The 21,059-nt window shown below is 49.5% G+C and overlaps 1 protein-coding gene across 1 annotated transcript; it reads right to left on the reverse strand.

Annotated features, from left to right (window-relative positions):
- Positions 1–17,678: 17,678 nt before the first annotated feature.
- On the reverse strand, positions 17,679–20,556 carry NHLH2 (nescient helix-loop-helix 2). Its single transcript, XM_070396902.1, has 3 exons — positions 20,470–20,556; positions 19,722–20,060; positions 17,679–18,094 (listed from the first exon to the last, which is right to left on the reverse strand). Exon 3 carries the CDS (start codon positions 18,084–18,086, stop codon positions 17,679–17,681), a length of 408 nt encoding a protein of 135 aa, XP_070253003.1. The 5' UTR covers positions 18,087–18,094; positions 19,722–20,060; positions 20,470–20,556.
- Between the last annotated feature and the right edge of the window lie 503 nt (positions 20,557–21,059).

Below are 21,059 nucleotides of genomic sequence, written 5' to 3' on the forward strand. Positions count from 1 at the left end.
GGGTGCAATACATTGCCTGACAAGCCCCATCCTCGCCTCTTCGTGTGCTTCCTGTACTGCGGGTTCTGGAAAGTTCATTTGCCTCGCTTTCCCTGCCACTGGGGTGTTGCGTGCAATTTAGGTTCTGCCACTTACTTGCACGAGCGGGATTTGAACTGTGGAAGTGAGGCAGCGGCAGTCTTCTTGCCCCATTGGCTATTGTGACTGGTGAGCAACGTCCAGGGCACAGGGCGTGTCCTCAGCAGGTCAGTCTTGAGCTTCCTGGTGTCTCGAGGCAGCTGTGGTACAGGTAGCAGAGGGCAGGCCTTGGTTAGCAGGCGTGGCAGGGCGGCCTTGAACTCCACAGTTCCCCTGCTGGCCTTCTGGAGCCCGGCCTAGAAGCCATTCCCGCAGCCCTCCCGATAACTTAGTACTACGCATCTCCTGTAGTAAATTATTTTTTGCTTAAAATACCCAGATTTCCATTTCCCGCATTGAACCCTGCCTCCTATAAGGTCATGAGCAAGCGCCTGTAAGGAAGTGCCTGTCTTGCTTGCCACTGGTCCAGGTGCTGAGCCGAGGCCGCAATGTAGCAGAGAGCGGAGATAATAAAGGGAACACCAAGCCAGAGTGTTGCAGGGCCTGGCGGCACTGGAGAGCAGCTTTACAAATACAGAAAGGATGTGCTCTTGAAAGTCATTCATTTCACTGAAATATTATCAAAAGTCCTAATGCCTTGGCCTGGAGTTGAGAACAAGGATGAGCGCGGGCTGCAGGTGAGCAGAAAGACCTGTCAATCTAAGTCCTTTTCCAGATAGATGTGAAGAGGAGGTGGGTGCCGCTCATGAATTAGAGCTCATGTTTTACGTACAAACCTGCAGCGGTAAAAATAAAGAGTGAGCACAAGAAGCTTGTACTTACATCCAGGCAAGCCTCAGGTTTCCTGGCTGTGGACCATGCCCATTGCTGGGAAGCTTAATTTCCCTGCTGTATCACAGCGTGCTGTTGGAATAACCGATAAATGTACACACAGCGATGTATTACATTTCTGGGGCACACGTAGGCTCTCACATCTGTTTTGCAGGGTAAATTCTAGAAAGTGCCTGCATTAGGGGTCCAATTTCACAACTACCTGGCAAAAGAAATGAGCAACAACAGTCGAGGGAGGACATTAGAATTTTTGAAAAGGCTGAAAAGGAAAAGATGAAGTGCTCTGTTGGCTCCCAGAGGTCAGCATCAGAGCAAGGTCCTGGAGGCCCTGGGGAGATCCCGGAGTGACCTGGAATTCTGGGTAATATCCTCCCCGTGTCCGGGGCACCCTGCCCACCTGCTCTGCGCAGCGCACAGTGTCCCACTAAAGGTGTTTGCACGTGGCCTCACTCAGTCATCTGCTCTGGGTGCAATACCACTCTGGGGCTGGGTGCTTTTCCAGCTGTCTCGTCTGCTGTCGCCCAGGGTGGAGTGTGTCCCAGGTCACTAAGACCACCCTCAGGCTCAATGATTCTTTAGAGGAACGCACAGGACCCAGGAAAGCTGTTCCACTCATGGTTAGAGTTTATTCAAATGAAAGGATACAGATGAAAGTGAGCAAAGGGAAAAGGCGTGTGGGAGAAAGTCCAGGAGAAACTGGGTACAAGCATCCAGGTGTCCCTCCCAGCAGAACTGGCAGGATGTGCGTAATGCTCCGGTTAGCAGAGTGTGAGGACACGTGCAAAATGCTGCCAACCGAGGAGGTTCGCCCAGGCCATGGTGTCCAGGGTTTTACTGGGGGGTCTGTCCTGTGGGCATGCGGTGCTAGGTGGCTGACCTCAGCTACTCAGACTCCAGCCCCCAGAGAAAGCCAGGTGCTCACCACAAAGCATAAACAACTAGTATCTGATTGGACGGTAAGGCGTGGCCCAAGGCCTGAGGCAGACAGACACTCTTACCAGGCAGAATATTCCAGGCTCAGAGATCATCTCCCAGGAGCTGCCAAGGACCATTCCTGAAGTCAGGCCTTTCTCGGGAACGTGCAGGGTTTGAGAAACCCAGGCTTCCTGAGCTAACCCTTTCCTGCACTGGGAGAGGACATACCCTTCCTGGTCGGTGGCCCCAGGACAGAGGCCTGGCTCCATAGAGACTCAACACCCCACAGAGGCAGCGACGTGGTGACCACAGGCCTCCAGTCCTGCTGTCTGTACCCAGCAGAGGATGGATCCGGTGCCAAACTCCCTGTGGGGAACTCTTCGGGGACAGCCTGCGGGAGGAGGCAAGGGGTGACATGAGTCGTCCTCAAGGGTCACTCTCTAGGTGCCGCCCATTTAACCTCAAACATCTCTCAGATCTCCCTGCTCTTCTGCATCTCTGTTGTCCTCGTTTGTACCGTGGCAGCCTCCGCCTGCCCCTCCGGGCTCCTGCCTCTCCCCCCTGCAGCCTGCCTGAGCTTTTGTGGGTGTGTCTGGCCTCCATGGCTCCCTGGGGCCTGCAGGATGAAACCCAAGCACCATGCACCAAGTTGCCTGTGGTTCTCAGTGTAGAGCTTGTCGTCTCTCGGTCTGGCTGTGCGTTTGCACAGACCCTCCTGTCTGGCGCATTGCTCTCTTCTCTCTTCCTCACCTTGGCCCAGTCTTTGGGGTTGAGCCCAGGTGTCGGCCCTGAAAGTGTTCTCTGACACAGTCTTCACCCGCACGGGGCAGGTCAGCGGCCCTCCCCTGTGCATTATCATACTGTTCACTGCCTGCCTCCACTGGACTGTTCTCAGTAAGGGCAGTATGGTTCTCAGTAAGGGCAGGATGGTTCTCAGTAAGGGCAGGATGGTGTCTTATGGATGTTTGATCCTAAACACGCAGCACAGTACCTGCCACAGAGTAAGTGCTCAGTGATTGCTTAGTTATGAAAAAGCGAATAAATGCACAAATAGATGTGAGAATGAACACTGAGCCAGGCTTATCTTGCCTCCTTTGTGAGAAGTCTGTCCTAGGCCGTTCTGTGCAGCCATCAGAAACATAACTCGTGGTGCATGTCTCAATTCTGCGCCTCAGCAGCTCTGTGAGCCAGGACCTGCTACCGAATCTCTCTGAATCTCAGTTTCCTTAGAGTGAAGCAGGGGCCATCATAGGGTTACTGCGGAAATTAAATGGCATGAGGTCTATAGTGTTTAGCCCAGGACCTGCCACATAGTTTGTGCTTCACATAGGAAGTGCTGGTATTACTCCTATTACTTTGCCTTTGCATTCTATCTGGTGTAGCACCTGGACCAACGGGAAAACCGCCATTGCTAGAACTCTCCTGAGCAGGGGTCCTCAAACTTTTTAAACAGCGGGCCAGTTCACTGTCCCTCAGACCGTTGGAGGGCCAGACTATAGTTTAAAAAAAAAACTGTGAACAAATTCCTATGCATACTGCACATATCTTATTTTGAAGTAAAAAACAAAATGGGAACAAATACAATATTTGTATTTGCATGTGGCCCGAGGGCCGTAGTTTGAGGACCCCTGCTCCTGAGTTTCCAAGTCTTGTTGTCAGCTGATGACAAAATGCCCTATTTTCCTGAGTTTGGGGTTTTGGTGAAGGGTAGGGAAGCTGTGTCCCAGGAGTGGGGTCTGCTGGCATTGTCTACTTGGAGCCTTTCCTCCTTAGTCACTTGCCCCCAATTCACTCAGGAGCTAATTGGCCTCCGGGTCCTCTGATTCCACCTTCTCATAATTCTAACTCCAGTTTTCATTGCTGCTGTTAGGAGACTCTACAGTTCAGGCCTTTATCCTGGAATCTAAACCATTGGTTGAAATCATGTCCTCTCCTACTGTCTCAGCCCTGGTCCATTCTTAAACTCCTGTCCAAGTTCACCATCATCCGGGGGTCATTATGAAGACTAAGGAAGTGAATGTTTAGCATGACGCCTGGATCACAGTGATTCCTCCATGAACGGTTACTATGGTCAGATTGGATCATATCATTCCTCAGCTTAGAAGCTTTCACCATTGTTTACAGAATGAAGCCCAAATTCCTGAGCACAACGTTCAGGGCCCTGGATGATCAGAACTCTACCTACCTTGAACTTTTCCAGCTTCGTCCTTGTCTCATGCCATTGCTCCAACCTGAATGCCTTTTCCCATTGTGCCTGTTGAAACCAGCGTACTGTGACCTAGTATAAATACAATGTCCATGAAGCATTTGCTGGTTCACTTAGGTCAGTAGTTTTCAACCTGTGGGTCGCGACCCCTTTGGGGGTTGAATGACCCTTTCACAGGGGTCGCCTAAGACCATCGGAAAACACATATATAATTACATATTGTTTTTGTGATTAATCACTATGCTTTAATTATGTTCAATTTGTAACAGTGAAATTGGGGGTCACTACAACATGAGGAACTGTATTAAAGGGTCGAGGCATTAGGAAGGTTGAGAACCACTGACTTAGTTGTATGGTGTTATCAGTGGGAAATAGACATGCAACAAAACCGGCCATGAGGTGAAATACTGTTGAGGCAGGGTGATGATAGGGGTTCGTTGTACTATACAATATGTTTGTGTGTGTTGTGAATTTTTCATAGTAAAAGATGAAAGATAAACTACAAACAACATTTACATTTTATGACCGAGCAAATACTAACTCCCTGCAAAGTTGAGTAGTTACAAAGTCCCAGGGTCTGTGCCCCTCTAATGTCCCTAATATAAAATAAATGAAATATATATAAACATAAATAAACAAAGAAACATAAATACTTACTCCTTGCTTACAATATACTAATTATTAGATGTTTTGTTACATATTTAGAGCTTCAGAGCTAGGTCATACCTTTCTACACATTTCACCTTTCAGAAATGATCCCAGTTTACTTCTTGAAGTCTGCTCACTTCTTGTTCATATTGGAACTGGATGCTTCTTATGTGAACTTTGACATTTTTATGAAGCTTTGTATTTATTCTGATGTTTCCAGTGACCTTTCTAATTGCTTTAGGGTTAAGTTTATTTCTCCCCAGTTATCAAGTATATGGAGTCCCTTTTATGATTGGGCCCCTCCATCCTGATACCTTCCATCTTTTTGCTCCAAACTGGACTGTGTATTTGCTTTTTAGGTTAGCTGTACCATTGTAATCTGGGCTTGGCTTCTTTGTTCTCCTAAGTAGGACCTATGCTGTTTTGTATTATCTTGGGTTTTGGTGTAAGCTCTCACTTTTTCTGTGGCATATATTCAAGTAACTTACTAGGAAAGAATATGTGGAAGGCAAACTCTCTCAGGTCTTGCATGTTTAAAAATAAACTCCATTCTGTCTTTATACCTGATTGATAACTTGGCTGGGTATAAAATTCCAAATTCCAAATTATTTTCCCTCGAGTCTTTTGAAGGTACTGCTTTACTTTCTTTTGGCATAATATATTGCCAGTACCAATACACATCTTGTTCTTTTATAGATCTCTTTTTTTAACCCCTGTATATCTTTGAATATCTAAAATTTCCCAGTGATGTGCTTACATGTAGGGCCCGAGATCCCCTCTTCACTGCATGGTGGGAAGGAAGGAGGAAAAGAGAAAAAGGGGAGGGGAGCAGGAGGAGCACGGAGGAGGGGGTGTTAGCTTAGTTAATGCATCTTCCTCCCCAGCAGTGAAAAGGGGAAGAAGACCTGTGTCCTCGGTTTGCCTGAGGTCAGTCCAACATCCCAGGACACAGTCACACTTAGACTTGGCATCATTTTTCTGTCAATTTGAAAATCCATTTAAGTCAGCGTAGGAAGACCTCTAGTGCGAAGGTGATAATGCAGGAACGATGCTGATTTTTTTTTTTTTCTGGCATGAATCTGTTAGGTGGATGAAGCGATGGCCCCGTCTAGAAGATGCATTTTGGTCTTGTCAGCCACAATCTTGGGAGGGCAGGGATAAGAGGGAATCCTTGAGACCGTCTTTGAAGTTACCTGTTCACTTTCTGGATCCTCTTTACCCACTTAGTGACTCTCCAGTGTAAGAGGCTAAAACATCACCTGTGCCCCTGATCCCTTTAATTTTATGCAGGGACTTCCCATGTATTGGAGACACATTTGGTTTCTCCTGGCTGAGTCATTCACTCTCAGGAGGGTCAGAGAGATGAACAACAGGCTTGGCACCCTGGTGATTCTCACTGAAACCTCACCACCTGCTCTGGGAAGAGAGCAGAACTCCAGGCAGCACTGTCCCATCTGCAGTCCAGGTCGGCAGACTCTGCCTCTGGATCTTCTTGAAACTGATCTTTAACCTGCCATTGCCTGTGACTCTTCCCCAGGGTGGATCCCAGGATATGGTTTCCTTCTTCTTGCTGTTGTTGTCGATACTGTGGTCTTGGCCAGGCTGCATGTCTCCTCGGTGGCTGAGAATATGTTACCTGTGGTAATGCAGTTGATACCAGTATTAATGGCCAAGGTGTCTGTATTAGCAACAAGTTGCTGCCGCTGCTGTATGTGCGGAAGAAAGGCAGCATGGGGTGGTGCAAGAGTTGGAAAAGAAGAGTTTCCAATCAACAGCTTGTTACATACACCATCTTGAGATTATTTCCTCTTTTTATAGCCATAATTATGATGGGAGTGTTTTGCATATTGATTGTGCTTTGCGTCTGCGGAGCTGGAGACTGACTCCCTCTGCAAACCCCACGGTGCTTTGATTCACAGAGGCTGCCTCTGAGTGCCACCATCTCTTTGAGGGGCAAACCTCCAAGAGATGCAGACTGTCCAACAGAAGAGAAAACCTGATCAGAATTCCCTTGTTCTTTGTACCAGAAAATAATTTTCGCATCACACTCTGTCCATCTGGACATCATTAATATTGTCAGCCACTCCCTTCAGTAGCCTTTAATGTCTAAATAATTACTCCCTGTGGCCATAATCTGACATGATGTCACTCCCCTCCTGATTTGCATTTCATAGATAACAGACATCTTGGGAATTGCAGGCGGCTTTGTGAGCTGTCCTGAAAGCCTAATGCTTACTCCCACCATCACCTCAATCACATCATGTCCCCTCCTCTAAATCTGTCACCAAGCTGCGCCACCTTCCCCCACTCAATTACCCCTTTCCTTCTGGTACACCATCTCCGGTTCTGTCTCTACCACGCTCATCATCCTGATTGATAACTGGGAACAAAGTTGACTAATCGGCGCATTGCAATGCTTTGCGTAGCGTGGACTTCCTTGACTGGAATGTCGACGTTTCACTCCTGTGTGTGATAACCACATCCCCGCTGTATTAATCACGTTTCCACATTCCAGTCTCACTTCTTTGCAGACACACAGCCACCCGCCCTGGGTAAGCGTGATGTCCGGGCCCAGATTGCTTCCTGGGTCTCCTCAGGGTGTCTTCCAGGTCACTGCTCGTACCTTTTCCCTATCACACAGCCAGCCGCAGACAAGGTGAAATACTTTCCATGGAGCCAGGGTTAGAGCAAGGCCAAAAGCAGAAAGTTCCTCTCTTTTGTTTTTTTTTTCTGCGTTTTTAAAAAAATATATTGTTATTGATTTCAGAAAGGAAGGGAGGAGAGATGGAAACATCAATGATGAGAGAGAATCATTGATTGGCTGCCTCCTGCATGCCCCATACTGGGAATTGAGTCTACGACCCAGGCATGTGCCCTTGACTGGAATAGAACCCGGGACCCTTCAGTCCGCAGGCCGATGCTCTATCCACTAAGCCAACCAGCTAGGGCAATCCTTCTCTTTTGGAACCCTGACTTGCTTTTATGGTTTCTGCCTTTTTGCTTTAATTCCTCCTTTTCTTCCCCCCATCACCACTCAATCCCCCCTCTGAAGCTCTCAGCTCCCTACTTCTCAGTTTCTTTTCTTCTCCGTGTCTAGTCTGGCCTTTGTCCACACAATACAGAGCATCTGGATATATGGTAAAAACATGCTGTCAAATACCCAGATGTTTGGAAACATCTGGGCCTTTTGGCACCCAGCAGCAACAGCAGCTGGATAATGGAATTAATTTTTCACTTTTCAGTCATCACTTGACATCGGATGGACAGAGCCCTCCCAGCCACAGTGGAATCCCAGCCCATTGTCTGCTAGCGAGTCTTCCTTCCTCTCACAGGGGGATTATCTCTGTCAATCATTTTACTAGTATTGTCGCAGAAAAGGGGGCGAAATTTGTTTGTCTCTTCTCAGCCCCACCGCACATCATCACTCCATGCCTCAGTTCTTTTCTTATTGAAAGAGCTAGTGGGAACTGACAATTTCCTTACCCTCCCCTGCCCCAGGGGTAAGAGAAAGAATAAGTGTGTGAAACTGCTTTCCCCATACTAGTCTGGAGGACCCGCCAAGGACTGGTTTCTTATCGGAACCGCTCTATCTGGTTGGAGATCTGTTCCCTTCTCTTTCTCTCCTGTAGTCTTTGCACCACTGTATTTACAACAAAAGGCACAGTGATGGCAATTTATGATTGCTGTCCCCGCGGTCCACAGAGGGCCGGTCATCTGTTTGTATTTTTCTCGGGCAGCTTAGAATAACACTGCTGGGCCCCACTGGAGCGCTGGGCAGAAGGACCATCTCCAGGGGCCGCCCCCGACGGCAGCGTGTTCATCGTTATCTCTGATTATATCCGGCAGCTCGAAGTAACTTCCCGTGTTAATGAAGCTGCAGGACATCGCCGGGTGGCCTCCGCCATCAGCCGGTAGCTCTCTCCCCGAAGGACAAATCCAGGCAGAAGTGCGGTGGCTACAGTCACGGAGGGGCATCTGTGTCTGCACGCGCAAATTGGTGTGGCTTAATTAAAGTGTGTGTGTGTGTGTGTGTGTGTGTGTGTGTGTGTGCACGCGCGCGCACAAGCTGTTAGCCCAAAAGATGAAGGGAATGGATATGTTGGATGTTTCTGCTTTCGGTAGATTTCACAGAATAGAGACACAGCCCCCAAGTCAGTGCAGTCAGAAAATATATCCGTCAATTTAGTGAAAACCAATTCCAGCATGAGTGTTTGCTGGCGTCGCATAGACGCGGCCTGAGTGGCTGTGGGTCACGGCGGGTCAGTGAAGAGCCTGAGGTCGAAGGCCACGCGGTGTCCCCACCTCCCACCCCCGGGAGCTGTGTCACCCCCGATCCTCCTCGCTCCTCCTCCTGCATGGAGGCTGCTGGGCTGTTGTCTCGCACTGCAGCCCCCTTCAGAGGCCGGCTCTCCCTTCTCCTGGCCCAGTGGCCTCTCCCCTCCCCCCTTCTTTCTCTGTCCCCCTCCCGCCCCCCCTCCCTCCCTCCCTCCCTCCCTCCCTCCACCTTCTCCCAGAGGAGGTGACAGACGGGCCTGTAATTTGGTTCCATTCGCTCGACTGGAGCAACACCTGCCCCCCTCCCCTGGGACCGAGGGTCTCATCCCTAACCATACAAGGAGCCAAAGACAAATCCGGGCCCTCATGCAAATAGGATGGCGACAGGGAGAGGGCCAGACCTGCCACACACAGCACGCCTGCGCTCGCTCCACACAAACCGGGGCAAGCAAATACCTCTTGAAGGCCCAACTGCTAAAATCACCACAACTTTAATTAGATTTCCAGAGTTTTTTTTAAAAAAAATTAATAATTAGCTGTCGTCGTAATATCTCCTCCCACGCACAGCACGTGACAATGGAAAGAAGTGTCTGGCGTTAAGCGATATCGATGAGAAGGTTCAGAAACAGAGCGAGGTGTAAGGACCAGGGGACATGAGCTGTGCAGGTGTGTGTGACAGGTGTAGCCGTGGCACTTGTCCCACGACGTCACAATGGGCGCGGACCTCCGAGGTGGGCGCATTTTCTCTGTGTAAGGCGTCCACGCCCACACAGTCTCTCTCGTAAGCAGACTTGTTTCTTTTCTCATTTATTTAGACTTGTACAGGGCACTAACCTCTTAGCTTTTCAGAGCAATCCCCAAAGTCTAAGTGTGGTCAGGGCCATCCTGCCAGGGGGACCCATTCTGGAGCAGTGGCTCATGACGTCAGCATAGAACCTTCTAAAGCCAGATGCAGGCCCACACCCCACATTCTTGCCTCAGTCACTGGTGCTGCTCTGGCGTGTCACTTAACTTCTCTGTGTCTTGGCGTCTTCGTCTGTAACTTAGAGCTTCTGCCTCATTGGGTTGGGGCAGGATTAAGTGTGTTAATGATGAGAAGTGCCCGAGATGGGTAAGTGCTATGTCTGGGCAGTTGTTTTGCTGATACTGCTACTAGTCACTAGGCTACAAATGTAGGGCAGACAGCGTGGGGTCAACATGTGGATTTGGTATTACAGGCTGACAGGGTGTGAGACTGTGGGCGAACCACGTAACCACTCAGAGTGCAAGGTTGTACCCCGAACTGGGGGCCTGAGGGGCTCGCAGAAATAGCATAAGTGACAGAGTTGTGACCGAATCGTGTCTAGTCTGGCCTTTGTCCACACAATACAGAGCAGTCTCAAAGGACCGAATCCACCTCATTTTTTGTTTTTAAATCTTTGAAATCTGCATACGTTGGTCTTGGGCAGTGTGTCCACTCTATCGTGTCCTGCCAGCCCTTCTCCCTTCTCCTTTACCCTGGGCTGTGGTCAGCCAGTCGGCCACCACTAGCTACCCTGGGACACACACGGCAGCTTTGGACTTGGGACTGGCCTTTTGTACTGAAACGGCCAGTTCTCAGGCATGTCCAGCCATGACAGCATGGGCGGGGGGGCGGGGGGGGTGGCGACACGAACTCTCACGTCCAACATGTGTGTAAGAGAAAGCACCAGCCTTAAGCACAACGGGGGAAGGGGAGGGTGAGTTCTCAAAGTAGAAGGAAGACAACCAGAGGTGACCCGCCTGGCAGGAGGAAAAGGTCATGGGGCGGGGTTGGCGGGGGCGGGGGGGGGGGGGGCGGGGGGGGGTTGGGGGTGGCTGGTTAGGCCAGCTGTGAAATTCCCTCCAAACATAGGTGCTCTCACTGTTATGATGGCGCTTCGGTTATCTGACAGAAGGAGAAAGGGTCCTTTATCTTTTAGAGACTTGCTCATATATTTATGGACGAAATGATGCTATGTTTGGGATTTGCTTCAAATAGCCCAGAGGGGTGGTGGAAAAGCAAGGAGAGTATAAATGAAATGTTGGGCTATTAGAACCCTTAGCTTTTGTGGATGTTCCTAAAGTTTCTATAACAGTATTTTTTTTTTAGTAGTTGTTCAAGCCTGTCCAGAATGCTCAGTTGGTTGGAGCATTGTCTTGTACATCAAAAGGTTGCGGGTTCGATTCCCGGTCAGGGCACGTATGGGAGGCAATTCATGCTGATAGATTTTCCCTCACCAGTCCCAGTGATGGACTCACACCTGAATGAAGGTAGCCAAACCCCCGGCCCCCCACTCTGGTGGCAGACTCCGCCCCCAGCGCAGCTCCCCTGCCAATCCAGGACCAATCCAGCTCTCACTACTGTCAGTGCGCCAGGTGCCTCCACGCAGTCAGCTCTGGGGGAGGTTCCTTTCATCTCCTGACCCCACTATCCTCTTCCTCCTGTTATCCATCCTGGTCCCAGGGGATCCCTAAGGAGGACCTCCCCTCGCCTACATGCACTAATCTAATCACCTTTCCCGTCATTCAGGAAACTCCTGAAATCTCCCCTTTTCCTGATATTTTTCTGGAATGATCAGCAGACATGTGCAATTTCCTCCTCACCTGGTAATAAGTAGCAAAATTGAATGGAAAGTTCCAACAAGTTCTCCCTTCACTATCTCAAAAATCACTTAGCTGTTTAACTTTGGAAAAGGTTGCCTGGCACCAGACATGCTCCAGGTGCTTCATGTGAATCAGTTCATCTTCCTAACAATGCTACAGGCGAGGTCCTATTATCCCCCCATTCTACAGGTAACAAAACTGAGGCACAGAATGAAATGATTTGTTCACGGCCACAGCTGGTTAGCAGGAGACCTGGGGGTTGAGCACAGGCAGGCTTTGTCGTCCGTGCTCCTGACCACCCTGCAATCGTGCCTGTCCCCGGCCTCAGTGCTCTGGGAAAACCAAGGTGAAGAAGGAGCAGGTATAGGCCAGGCCTCCCACGTGGAGTGGGGAGGGGCTTTCTGACTTTAGATGTGTGTTTATGGCTTATTCCACAGATTACTACTTACCTACCTATAATGTGTTCTGTCTTATAGGACAAAGACTATTTGCTTGACTTTCTGTAGAGCTAATAATGTGTCACATGCTGATGAATACCATTGGCAGAGACCACGAATCATTAATATGTCAATGAATTATCGCTGCATTATTATTTGTGGCTCCTCCTGTGCATACAATAAATACAAAGGAAATAATAATAATAGCTCATATTTATTGAGCACTTGTTATATTCTTTCTATTCTGGCCAACACTCTACATCAGCGGTCACCAACCTTTCAGACTTCACGGGCCACCAGTGGTCCATGGACCACCAGTTGGCGACCGCTGCTCTAAATTATCCCATGGGAACCTCACAGCAGGCACTTGAGATAGGTACCTATATGATCCCCTCCCACTCATTTGAAAACGGAGGCTGAAGTAACTTGTTTAGCATCACACATTTAGAATAGGTTGGAGCCACAGTGTGAAGCTGGCCCCAGACTCCTGGGTCTCAAACACAGGGATGGGAGAAGCAGATCAACGCTGGCCTCATGATGTTTGTATGGGACTTGGAGCAGAGCAGCTAACACCACCCAAAGAAATTGAGGGAAACTTTGCAAAGCAGTTACATTTATGTTGGGTGACAATGGAATAATTGAAATTTTCAGGGCAGAATGTCAGGCTGGAGGACAGCATACTAGGCAGAGGGACAGCAAGTGCGAAGGCACAGGTTATAAAGGAGCAGGCATCACCCCGGCTGGGTGGCTCAGTTGGTTGGAGTGTCTTCCCATACACTGAAAGTTTGCAGGTTTGATTCCCAGTTAGGGCACATACCGAGGTGGTGTGTTCCATCCCTGGTCGTGGCATGTATAGGAGGGAGTCAATAAATGTTTTTCTCTCTCTCCCTTCCTCTCTCTCTCTTTAAAAATCAATAAACATATCCTCAGGTGCGGATTTAAAAAATAATTTAAAAAAATAATAAAGGAGCAGGCATCTGCAGGGAAGTGAGGAAATAGGAATTTGTCAGGAACTCGGAGAGAGAGACTGAAATGATGCTGGAGGGTGTCTAGAACAAGGTTTTGAAAGATTTCTGTGCCCAGAGAAAGAACTAGAGTGTGTGTGTGTGTGTGTGTGTGTGTGTGTGTGTGTGTTTATAGACAGTGAGGAGTCGGGAATGTTTTCAGGCAGGGGTGACATGCTAACTTTCAAAGATGGTTCTTGGGGCAGCCTGAGGACCCACCTCCATGTGCCAAGAGGTGTGGGTGGGGGGACCGTGGAGCCAGACCCACCTGTGTGCTGGTGAACAGTCATGCTGTGGACAGTGGCAGGCTAGTCCCGTGTCCCTCAGGAGGGACTGCAGTGTCTTCCGTGCACTTGACCTGGCGAGCAGAGCGCAGGCGCAGTCCCCTCCTGCATGTGTCCCCAGTCAGGTGGCCGGCGCTGAAGCTTCCGTAAGCACCTGGGTGGAGAGATGGGGTGCAGGGGCCAAGGGTAGGGTTGTGCATGGCACAGCTGCCTCTGGAGCCAATGAAAACGGTAGAGTGTAAGGACAGGCACTTCGATAAACCCACAAACGTGGCTTCGTGACCCTGGGCAAATTATAAATCTCTCTGAGCCTTAAGTTCCCTGTACGTTAAATGGCGACAAAAGTACCTACCTCATTGGGTTGTGCGAACTCAATGAGATAATGCATGGAAAGCATGTAACTCAGTAAGCATATAGTACATACTCATACATGTTAGCTCTCAATATTCCCACTACTACCAATAATAAAGGAGATCGCCCTTCTGAGAAAGGGTATTAGCTATGTATGCACTCAAGTCGGTGCCCCCTCCTCCTTGGCTCCTGCCTACCCATACCTCAGCAGGTGGAAGGCCAGGTCCAGAGGTGGACAGCAGGGGTGGGGACTGGATAAGTCTCAGCATCAGAGAGGTCACCTCTGTACTTGCCAGATCAGAGCGGTCTGGGGACACCTGTTCATGGGGCAGGGCCACTGGAGGAAGCCCCACGTGCAGGGTTGACATGGGAACAGGTGTTTCCCGCCCAGCCCTCCACCTCTCTGCAGCCTCATTTCTTTCAGACCCACTTGCCCTGTCTTCAGCCTGCTCTGCCTTTCCGGCCCCATCCCGCCACCCACACTCTCTCTCAGCTGCTGCCCCTCCCCTCCCTCTCCTTGCAAGGGAAGGGGTTCTTGCTAAGGACTTTTGCCCCTTTTCTCTGGATGTTTCCAGCAGTGGCAGAAGTCAGGTGGGCCTCTGGGCATGGAGATTTCCAGCACAGGTGGCCTTGTCAGCTGGGCCAGGTGGGGCTAGAGTTTTCTGGGGAGCAGTAATGCCCTGGCCAGCTGAGCAGCTGGGGCAGAGAGGAGAAGGTGAGAGCAGCAGCAGAAGGAACTGAGGCCCGGGTCTGCCTAGGGAGAGAGCAAGCTTGGGGGAGGGACCAGGGTGTTGCCAGTGGGGGATGGAGAGTGATTGGCACAGGGTGTTTTGGTGGCATGAGCACAGCACAGGTTAACAGGTGGCAGTGACTGTGGGCTGCTGGGTTGGCAGATCTATCTAAAATGAACCCCTACCAGCACCCCAGCTGTCATCTTCACAGCATTTAGTAAAACCTGAAATTAAGTTTATCTCTTCGTTGTCAGTAGGCTTTATCTCATCTGGGGCTCTGTTTTTAGCATCTCAAACAATGCCCAGCACACAGTAGGTCCTCAATAAATATTTGCTGAATGGAAGACTGAAAGATCACCATCATCATTGTTCGAAGAAGCATCAGTACTCCTTTACTATGGCTGAGTAGCCACGGAGCCCCTGCTATGTACGGGATCAGTCAGTCACCCTCTGGTCTCCCAGAGTGTCACAGTGCCGCCTCTCTCTTTGGAGGTGCTCAACAGCCTTGGGTTTGAAATCCTGGGCTCACTCAGGCTGTGTGGCTGGGAGAGGCTTTGATCTTTGTCTATGTCTGTGCCCTATGTCCAACTCCAAGGGCAAGGGTCTTCGTCTAGGGAGGTGAGTGAATAGGTGCCTCCTAGAGTCAGTGGCAGAACTGTCAGTCCGTTGGAAGTTGGGCTCATTACCAGGAAAAGGAGGCCCGCATTTCCTTGGCATTGGAGCAAGACTGCATTTCCTGTCCTGGAATAAAGAAGTTCTATGAAGACTGGGAGTAGCATCTCTCCCAGGCCTAGAAGGGCAAGACCTGCAAGCCCTCAGCCTCCAGGTAGCAAGTGTCTGCAGGCTGACGTCATCAGCCGCAGCAGTCGTGACCAGGGCTCTGTCCAGACACAAGGCCAAAGAAGGCACCCTCCTGTTTCATGTCCCTGGTGCATCCCTACTGAGCACCTGCGCATGAGGAGTGTGAAGCCTCACTTACTAGGTTCCTGTGAACCTAACTACAAGATACCTGGGTGAACGTGAAAAATGCTCGCAGTCACATTCCCACATGTTACAGGCACAAAACCAAACATCCACCTAATTGCATTTTCACTCCACAACCAGAGATTGCGTGTGATATAGTCCATATTTCATAGAACTCTCTATACATGTGCATGTAGTTTTTAAGTTATTCATGTCTCCTGCTGGTAGACAGAATATTTCACATTGTTAGACTGTTAGCTTTTGTAGATGACATTCTTCATATCTCAAGGTAGGCCCAGGGCTAAAATTTTTTCTCTTGTTTGCAGGTGTCATGTCCTAGATGTTTGACACCTTGTTCTTAATAAGTGCCATGAGGCTGGGAGTCGTCGTATCAGAGTCTTCTTCTCACACAGCCATGTGACGGCGCAGGGACCAGAACTCCCTGGGCCTCAGGTTCCCGGCTCTAATTTGAAGAGGTTGGGTTAGTTACTGAGTTTCCTTTCAGAGCAAAAGAATCTCTGATTCAAGTAATATTTTCACGTGAACCCTATAATCTTTCCTCGTGGAGGGAAGCATGATCGGTGCCACCATCCTAGCTAGAGACTGATGGGTGCTCAGGTTTAGGAAGAGCATTGAATATCCCCGTGACAAATATGTTAAGGCTTTGTTGTGTTTTCTTTCATAGTTCCTTCCTGAGGACTTGAGTCTGTTAAGCTCGTTCATGGTCAGCCAGCATGCTCATTTTTTTTTTTTTTTTGACAGTATGCTTAAAAATAAAGTCGAGGGCTTTACTTGATACCTTTATTTGTATGCAAAACAGCGCACCATTCATGAGATTTGAAAAACTCGTCAGATAGAAACCAGATTATATCTATTTTCACTACAAAATATTGCATTATATAAAGCAACAGAGACACACAAAAACCCTGAAAAAGACTAAAATCTTTGGATAGCAGGTATGGTTTTTTTCCCCCCCCTTATCTCTAAAATACACTCCTCGTTTTAAGAGTTTCACAGCTGAGAACATGAAACATTTTCAGGTTATAGACTTTTCTTTTTGGTTGTCACAGAGGAAAGTAGTTTCTGAATTCTTTTTTTTTTTTTTTTTTTAGGAAAATAACTTAATTTCCTAAAATCATCCCAGGCACAAACATCACATACACACACACACACACACACACACACACACACACACAAAGAAGCTACTTGCCTTATAAACAGTTTGTAAAGTACTTTTCAGACATAACTACAGATAAGAATAACAACACTTACTTTTTTAAAAAACTATAATAGTGAAGTGTTAGTGTTGCTGATCTCACCACAAACAAACATCTTAATATATAAAATATGTTTAGAAACAGGGAGAAGTGGGGAATTTGTTATGCAAGTGCAATATAATTAGAGCCAAAAGAAAGACCACAGTATAATCTCAACAAACACGTAAAAAGTATTATTCCACAGGAAAAAGTGTAAACACGTGACTATAAATTAATTGGCACAGAGTATCCAAAGTAAAGTTATCACCACTCTGAAAAATAAATGTCTTGGAAAAAATACTCTACTCCTTCTAACATAAATAAAAATAGGTAGTCTTTTTCTAACTGCACCTATGGGTCCACGCATTTAAGGTCACGAATAGATGTTTTTGGATATATAAAGGGGCACTTCGCCTGAAAACACAGTCAGATATTAAGTTTTCCATTTAAATATGATTTTCCTGTCTACATTAGAGTTCAGTTCCCACCCAGCTCAGATCGTGTCTGTCTGTTCTCACTGTATCTTTTTGAGTTTACCAAGTATGCAGTAGGGCTTGTCTGTTGTAGTTGGATTCTAATCTAATCTTTCTTTTCGCATCTGAATAGAAAGTTTCCTGTTCCACCTTCAGGTGCCTAAAATCTCTACCCTGGAAGACATTCCCTCCCTTCCCCTTCGGATGTTTGGTGATTTGTCAATTAGAAAAACCCAGATCGGCTGAAGTTATGAGCCTATACTCGGAGCTTCTGCCCTCATTTTTTCAAAACTTGAAGATTCGTGGGAGATAAGCTAAGGAGAACTCCAAGTCTCCAGTGAGCTAAAGGAAACACCCTTAAAGGGATCCTAACGCTGGGAGGGGAGGCCTGGGGGCGGCCCATCTCCAGTGCCCCCCGGAGGTCCGCCAGCCTGGGAAATACCCCCTGCAAGCCCCACAGCTTGCCAGACAAGCCCACCTTCCAGAGTGGGAAACCTTCCCTCGTCTCCCCGCTGATCCGAGAGAACGCAACACGCTGATAACTTCTTCCACGGTCCAAGTCTCCCGGGTCGGTCTCGGTCCCCCGACATCCAGACCCGCAGCTCCGGCAGCGCGCCCGCCCCTACACGTCCAGGACGTGGTTGAGATACGAGATGTAGCAGATGGCCAGGCGCAGGATCTCGATCTTGGAGAGCTTCTTATCCGGGGGCAGCGTGGGCAGCAGTTTGCGGAGCTCCGCGAAGGCCAGGTTGAAGGCCTCCACGCGGATGCGCTCGCGGGTGGCGTGAGCCGACCTGTACTTGGCCGTGGCGCGCCGGCGGCGGCGCTTCTCCTCGCGGCTCAGCTGCTGCGGGTGCGGGTAGAGCGCGGCCCGGCCGCCGCCCTTGCCGTCGCCCTCGGCCTCCTCCACCGGCTCCAGGTCCGACACGTTGCCCAGCACTTTGGCGTCGGCGCCGCCCAACGACTCCGGATCCGAGTGCGCCGAGCTAGGGTGGTCCGAGTCGGCGGCTTGGTCCGGACTCAGCATCATTTTGGAGGCTGAGGGGGAGTCAGAAAATCAATCAATAAAAGGAATCAGGGTCTTTGATAGGTGCGGGAGCGGGGGACGGCCTCCCCCAGAGCCTCCGTGTCCGGCCTCCTTCCCACCCCAGGCCCGCGCGCTCGGGGGAGCTGGCCCGGCGGGGAGGGAGCGGTCTCTCCTAGGCAGGGCCGCATCCTGGACCTGAGACCTCGGCCTGCAGGAGGCCCAGCCCGGGGACAACCGCAAGCCTGTGACGCCTGGGTGTTGTGCGCCTCGGGCCATAGACCAACTCCATCATTCTGCCTTCCTCACTTCATTTCCTTCGTTGACAAATGACGAAGGATGAACACATCTGACTTTTGGGGAGAGGGAAGGGAGAAGGGGAAGGAATCCGGCTTTGGGCCCTCGCGCTGTTCTGGGGTACAGGGTGGGGCGCCCAGGGCTGGAGAGGGGTCCGGTCCCGCGGGCAGACGGGGAGCAGGCCCAGAGCTCGAAGGCGTCCTGGTCCCCCCCAGTGCTTCTCCGAAATCATAAAGAAACGACTAAACAAACAGAGGCTCCTTTCAGCACAACAGAGGCGCTCGTGCCCTCGCAGGCTCCCGAAGCACCATCTGTCACGCAGGCAGCCACACACATCAGGGACCCAGGGACGCGGAGACTTGACCTGCGATAAGACAATGCGCCCGGCAACCTGCCGACCACTCCCGGGAGAACGCTGGCGGCCGGGGCGCTGCAGGAGGAGAGGCCAGGGACTAAAGGAAAGGCAGGGCGCGGGACCGGAGGAGGTGGGCAGGCCTGGCTCCAGCTACACCTCTGCCCGAAAAGTTTGGGTGCTGGGGTGCCAAAGCCCAGAGCCCGCCGCCCTCCCGGACGGCCTGGCCAAGGCCCGGCAGGTCTGTCCCCAGCTTTTTCCTCTGACGCTGGCTTCCTGGAAAGGTCCCCTTGTCTGGCTCCTCCGGTGTCTAGAGTTCGCCCCTCCTGCGCGCCTTTGGGAAGGGAGCGGCCCAGGATCCCTGGGCTCCGGGGGAATTCGGTGTCTAGAAAGGGGCCCGGCTAGAGGGGCCGGCACCTGCGGGTACCGAGCGCAACTACTGCGGGCGCCCTGGGCGCAAGGACCAGGCTGGGAGCCTGGGGCCCTGCATGTGCAGCTGGAGCGACCTGGCCGGGGAGAAACCCGCATGGGCGCCAGGGTTTGCTTCCAGAGACAAAAGCGGGGGCGCGAGATCCACTCCCAGCACCGCACTGGCTTAGGAGCGAATTTGGCTTCTCCCTGCGAGGAAATCATGTCCTCTAAGGCAAAATAAAAACAACCCTCCAAGTGAACTACCTGTGATTCCCTGCGGCTTTTAACGGATACATTTATAAGCAGAGCAACTTGGCGCCTACACACTGGCTTGAAAGGGTATAAATAAATAAGCCAGAAAATCAGAATAAGCCACTACAGTTGTAGCTCAGGCAAAAAGTTCCTGGATTGCCCTCAAAGCATAAATTCTCCTCCAGATATCTTTTTTTAAATATTCATACAAAGCACGTCGTGTGTGTATTTTATTTCTTTAACATTTGCCTGAAATGCATCTGTCAATGCAATATGAACAAACAAACTTAGTTCCAGGCTGGAAAAAAAATTATTTAAAGGAGCCTTACCTTGTAAAAGCCTTTTCGATAATCTTTTCTCCAATCTTTTAGAGTTAAAATTCCAGGGAATACAGGGGAGGGACTCCGAAATATATTAAAAGCAGAAAATATTTATTACATTCAAATATGAAAAAGCAGCTGTCATCTCGCCGGGCGTCCACACTGAGGGACGATACTATCTCAGGATGTGGACCGTATCAGTGATTGTTTACTTAGCTGATAGATCAAAACGCCTTTGCCTCTTAATTGTTCGCAAACATTTCAGGAAATTCGTTGTTGATTTTCTTCCCCCCAAAAAACCACGGGAGGTGTTGAAAAGTCTCCTGCCTTTTCTCCTCTTCTAGGTCTCTATAAATAACAAAAGAGATGCAGAGATAAACACAGTCACATCAGAGGGCTGATTCCTCCACTTTCTAATAGCAGAAGAATCAATAAGAAAGATGGTTAAGATAAGATACGGCTCCTGTAGGATTCCTTTTCCTCCCCTGAACAGGGCTGAGCAGAAACTGGGAAGTACAAGGCAGAGATGCGATCTGGCTCAGAAGTGATTTTTTTTTTTTTTTTTTTTTGAGATAAGGCTTTGTTCAGCTGATGTCTCCCCAGTTCCCAGGAACACAATACTATAACTCGGGGCTAAGCCTGTCTCTTCCTCTTCCCACATCTACTTGTATGTTGTATAAACAGACACCTATTTCCAGTTTCAAAGTCTTTCAAGGCTTGGTTACATCTCCCACCCCCAACCCCCTCCTTCCTTTACCTTGTAGCAAAATAGACATAGTCAGTGGCTTGGAGATGCTTGGAGAAAGGGTGGTGGAAAGTGAACGTCTCCAGCAGGAACAGTGGCAGGGAAGCTGAGCAAGACGGGAGAGGGTGTCAGAGCCCCGCAAAGAGGCAGAGATGCGCGCGGCTTCTTAGCTCTCCTGGTACCAATTGATTCAGCCTGGAGATGGTGGAAGAGATAAAGGCTTAAGAAGGGGGATGGAATTTTTTCCCCCCTAAATTGATATTTAATGGGAAATCCTATTGGACAGAAACCTGGACATGAGTCACTTAATTGGACTTGACATCTGTCACAGGGTTGGAGTTTTCACAGCCCAAATATTTTAGCAGATCGGATTCCCACTGAATCTGTGCCATAAAATAGAACATTGCAAGCAGTCCATGATAGGAACTTTAGCCTCTAAGCAGAATATGGAGCTATAATCAGACTATTTCTCTTTTTCTGACTATTGATGCACGTAAACAACATTATTGACTATGGAAAAATTATCCTGGCAAATTACAAAGCCAGCATCTTCCTGTAATGCGCAGGGAAATATTTGTGTCCAGAACATGGAAATATATACT

Source organism: Myotis yumanensis, unplaced genomic scaffold, assembly GCF_028538775.1.
Source record: "Myotis yumanensis isolate MYYU_CA2020_CCGP unplaced genomic scaffold, mMyoYum1.0.hap1 SCAF_17, whole genome shotgun sequence".
Lineage (NCBI taxonomy): Eukaryota > Metazoa > Chordata > Mammalia > Chiroptera > Vespertilionidae > Myotis > Myotis yumanensis.

Bases quoted from the DNA above. Each gene is read 5' to 3' on its own strand.
- NHLH2 (XM_070396902.1), bottom strand. From the start codon at position 18,086: ATGATGCTGAGTCCGGACCAAGCCGCCGACTCGGACCACCCTAGCTCG.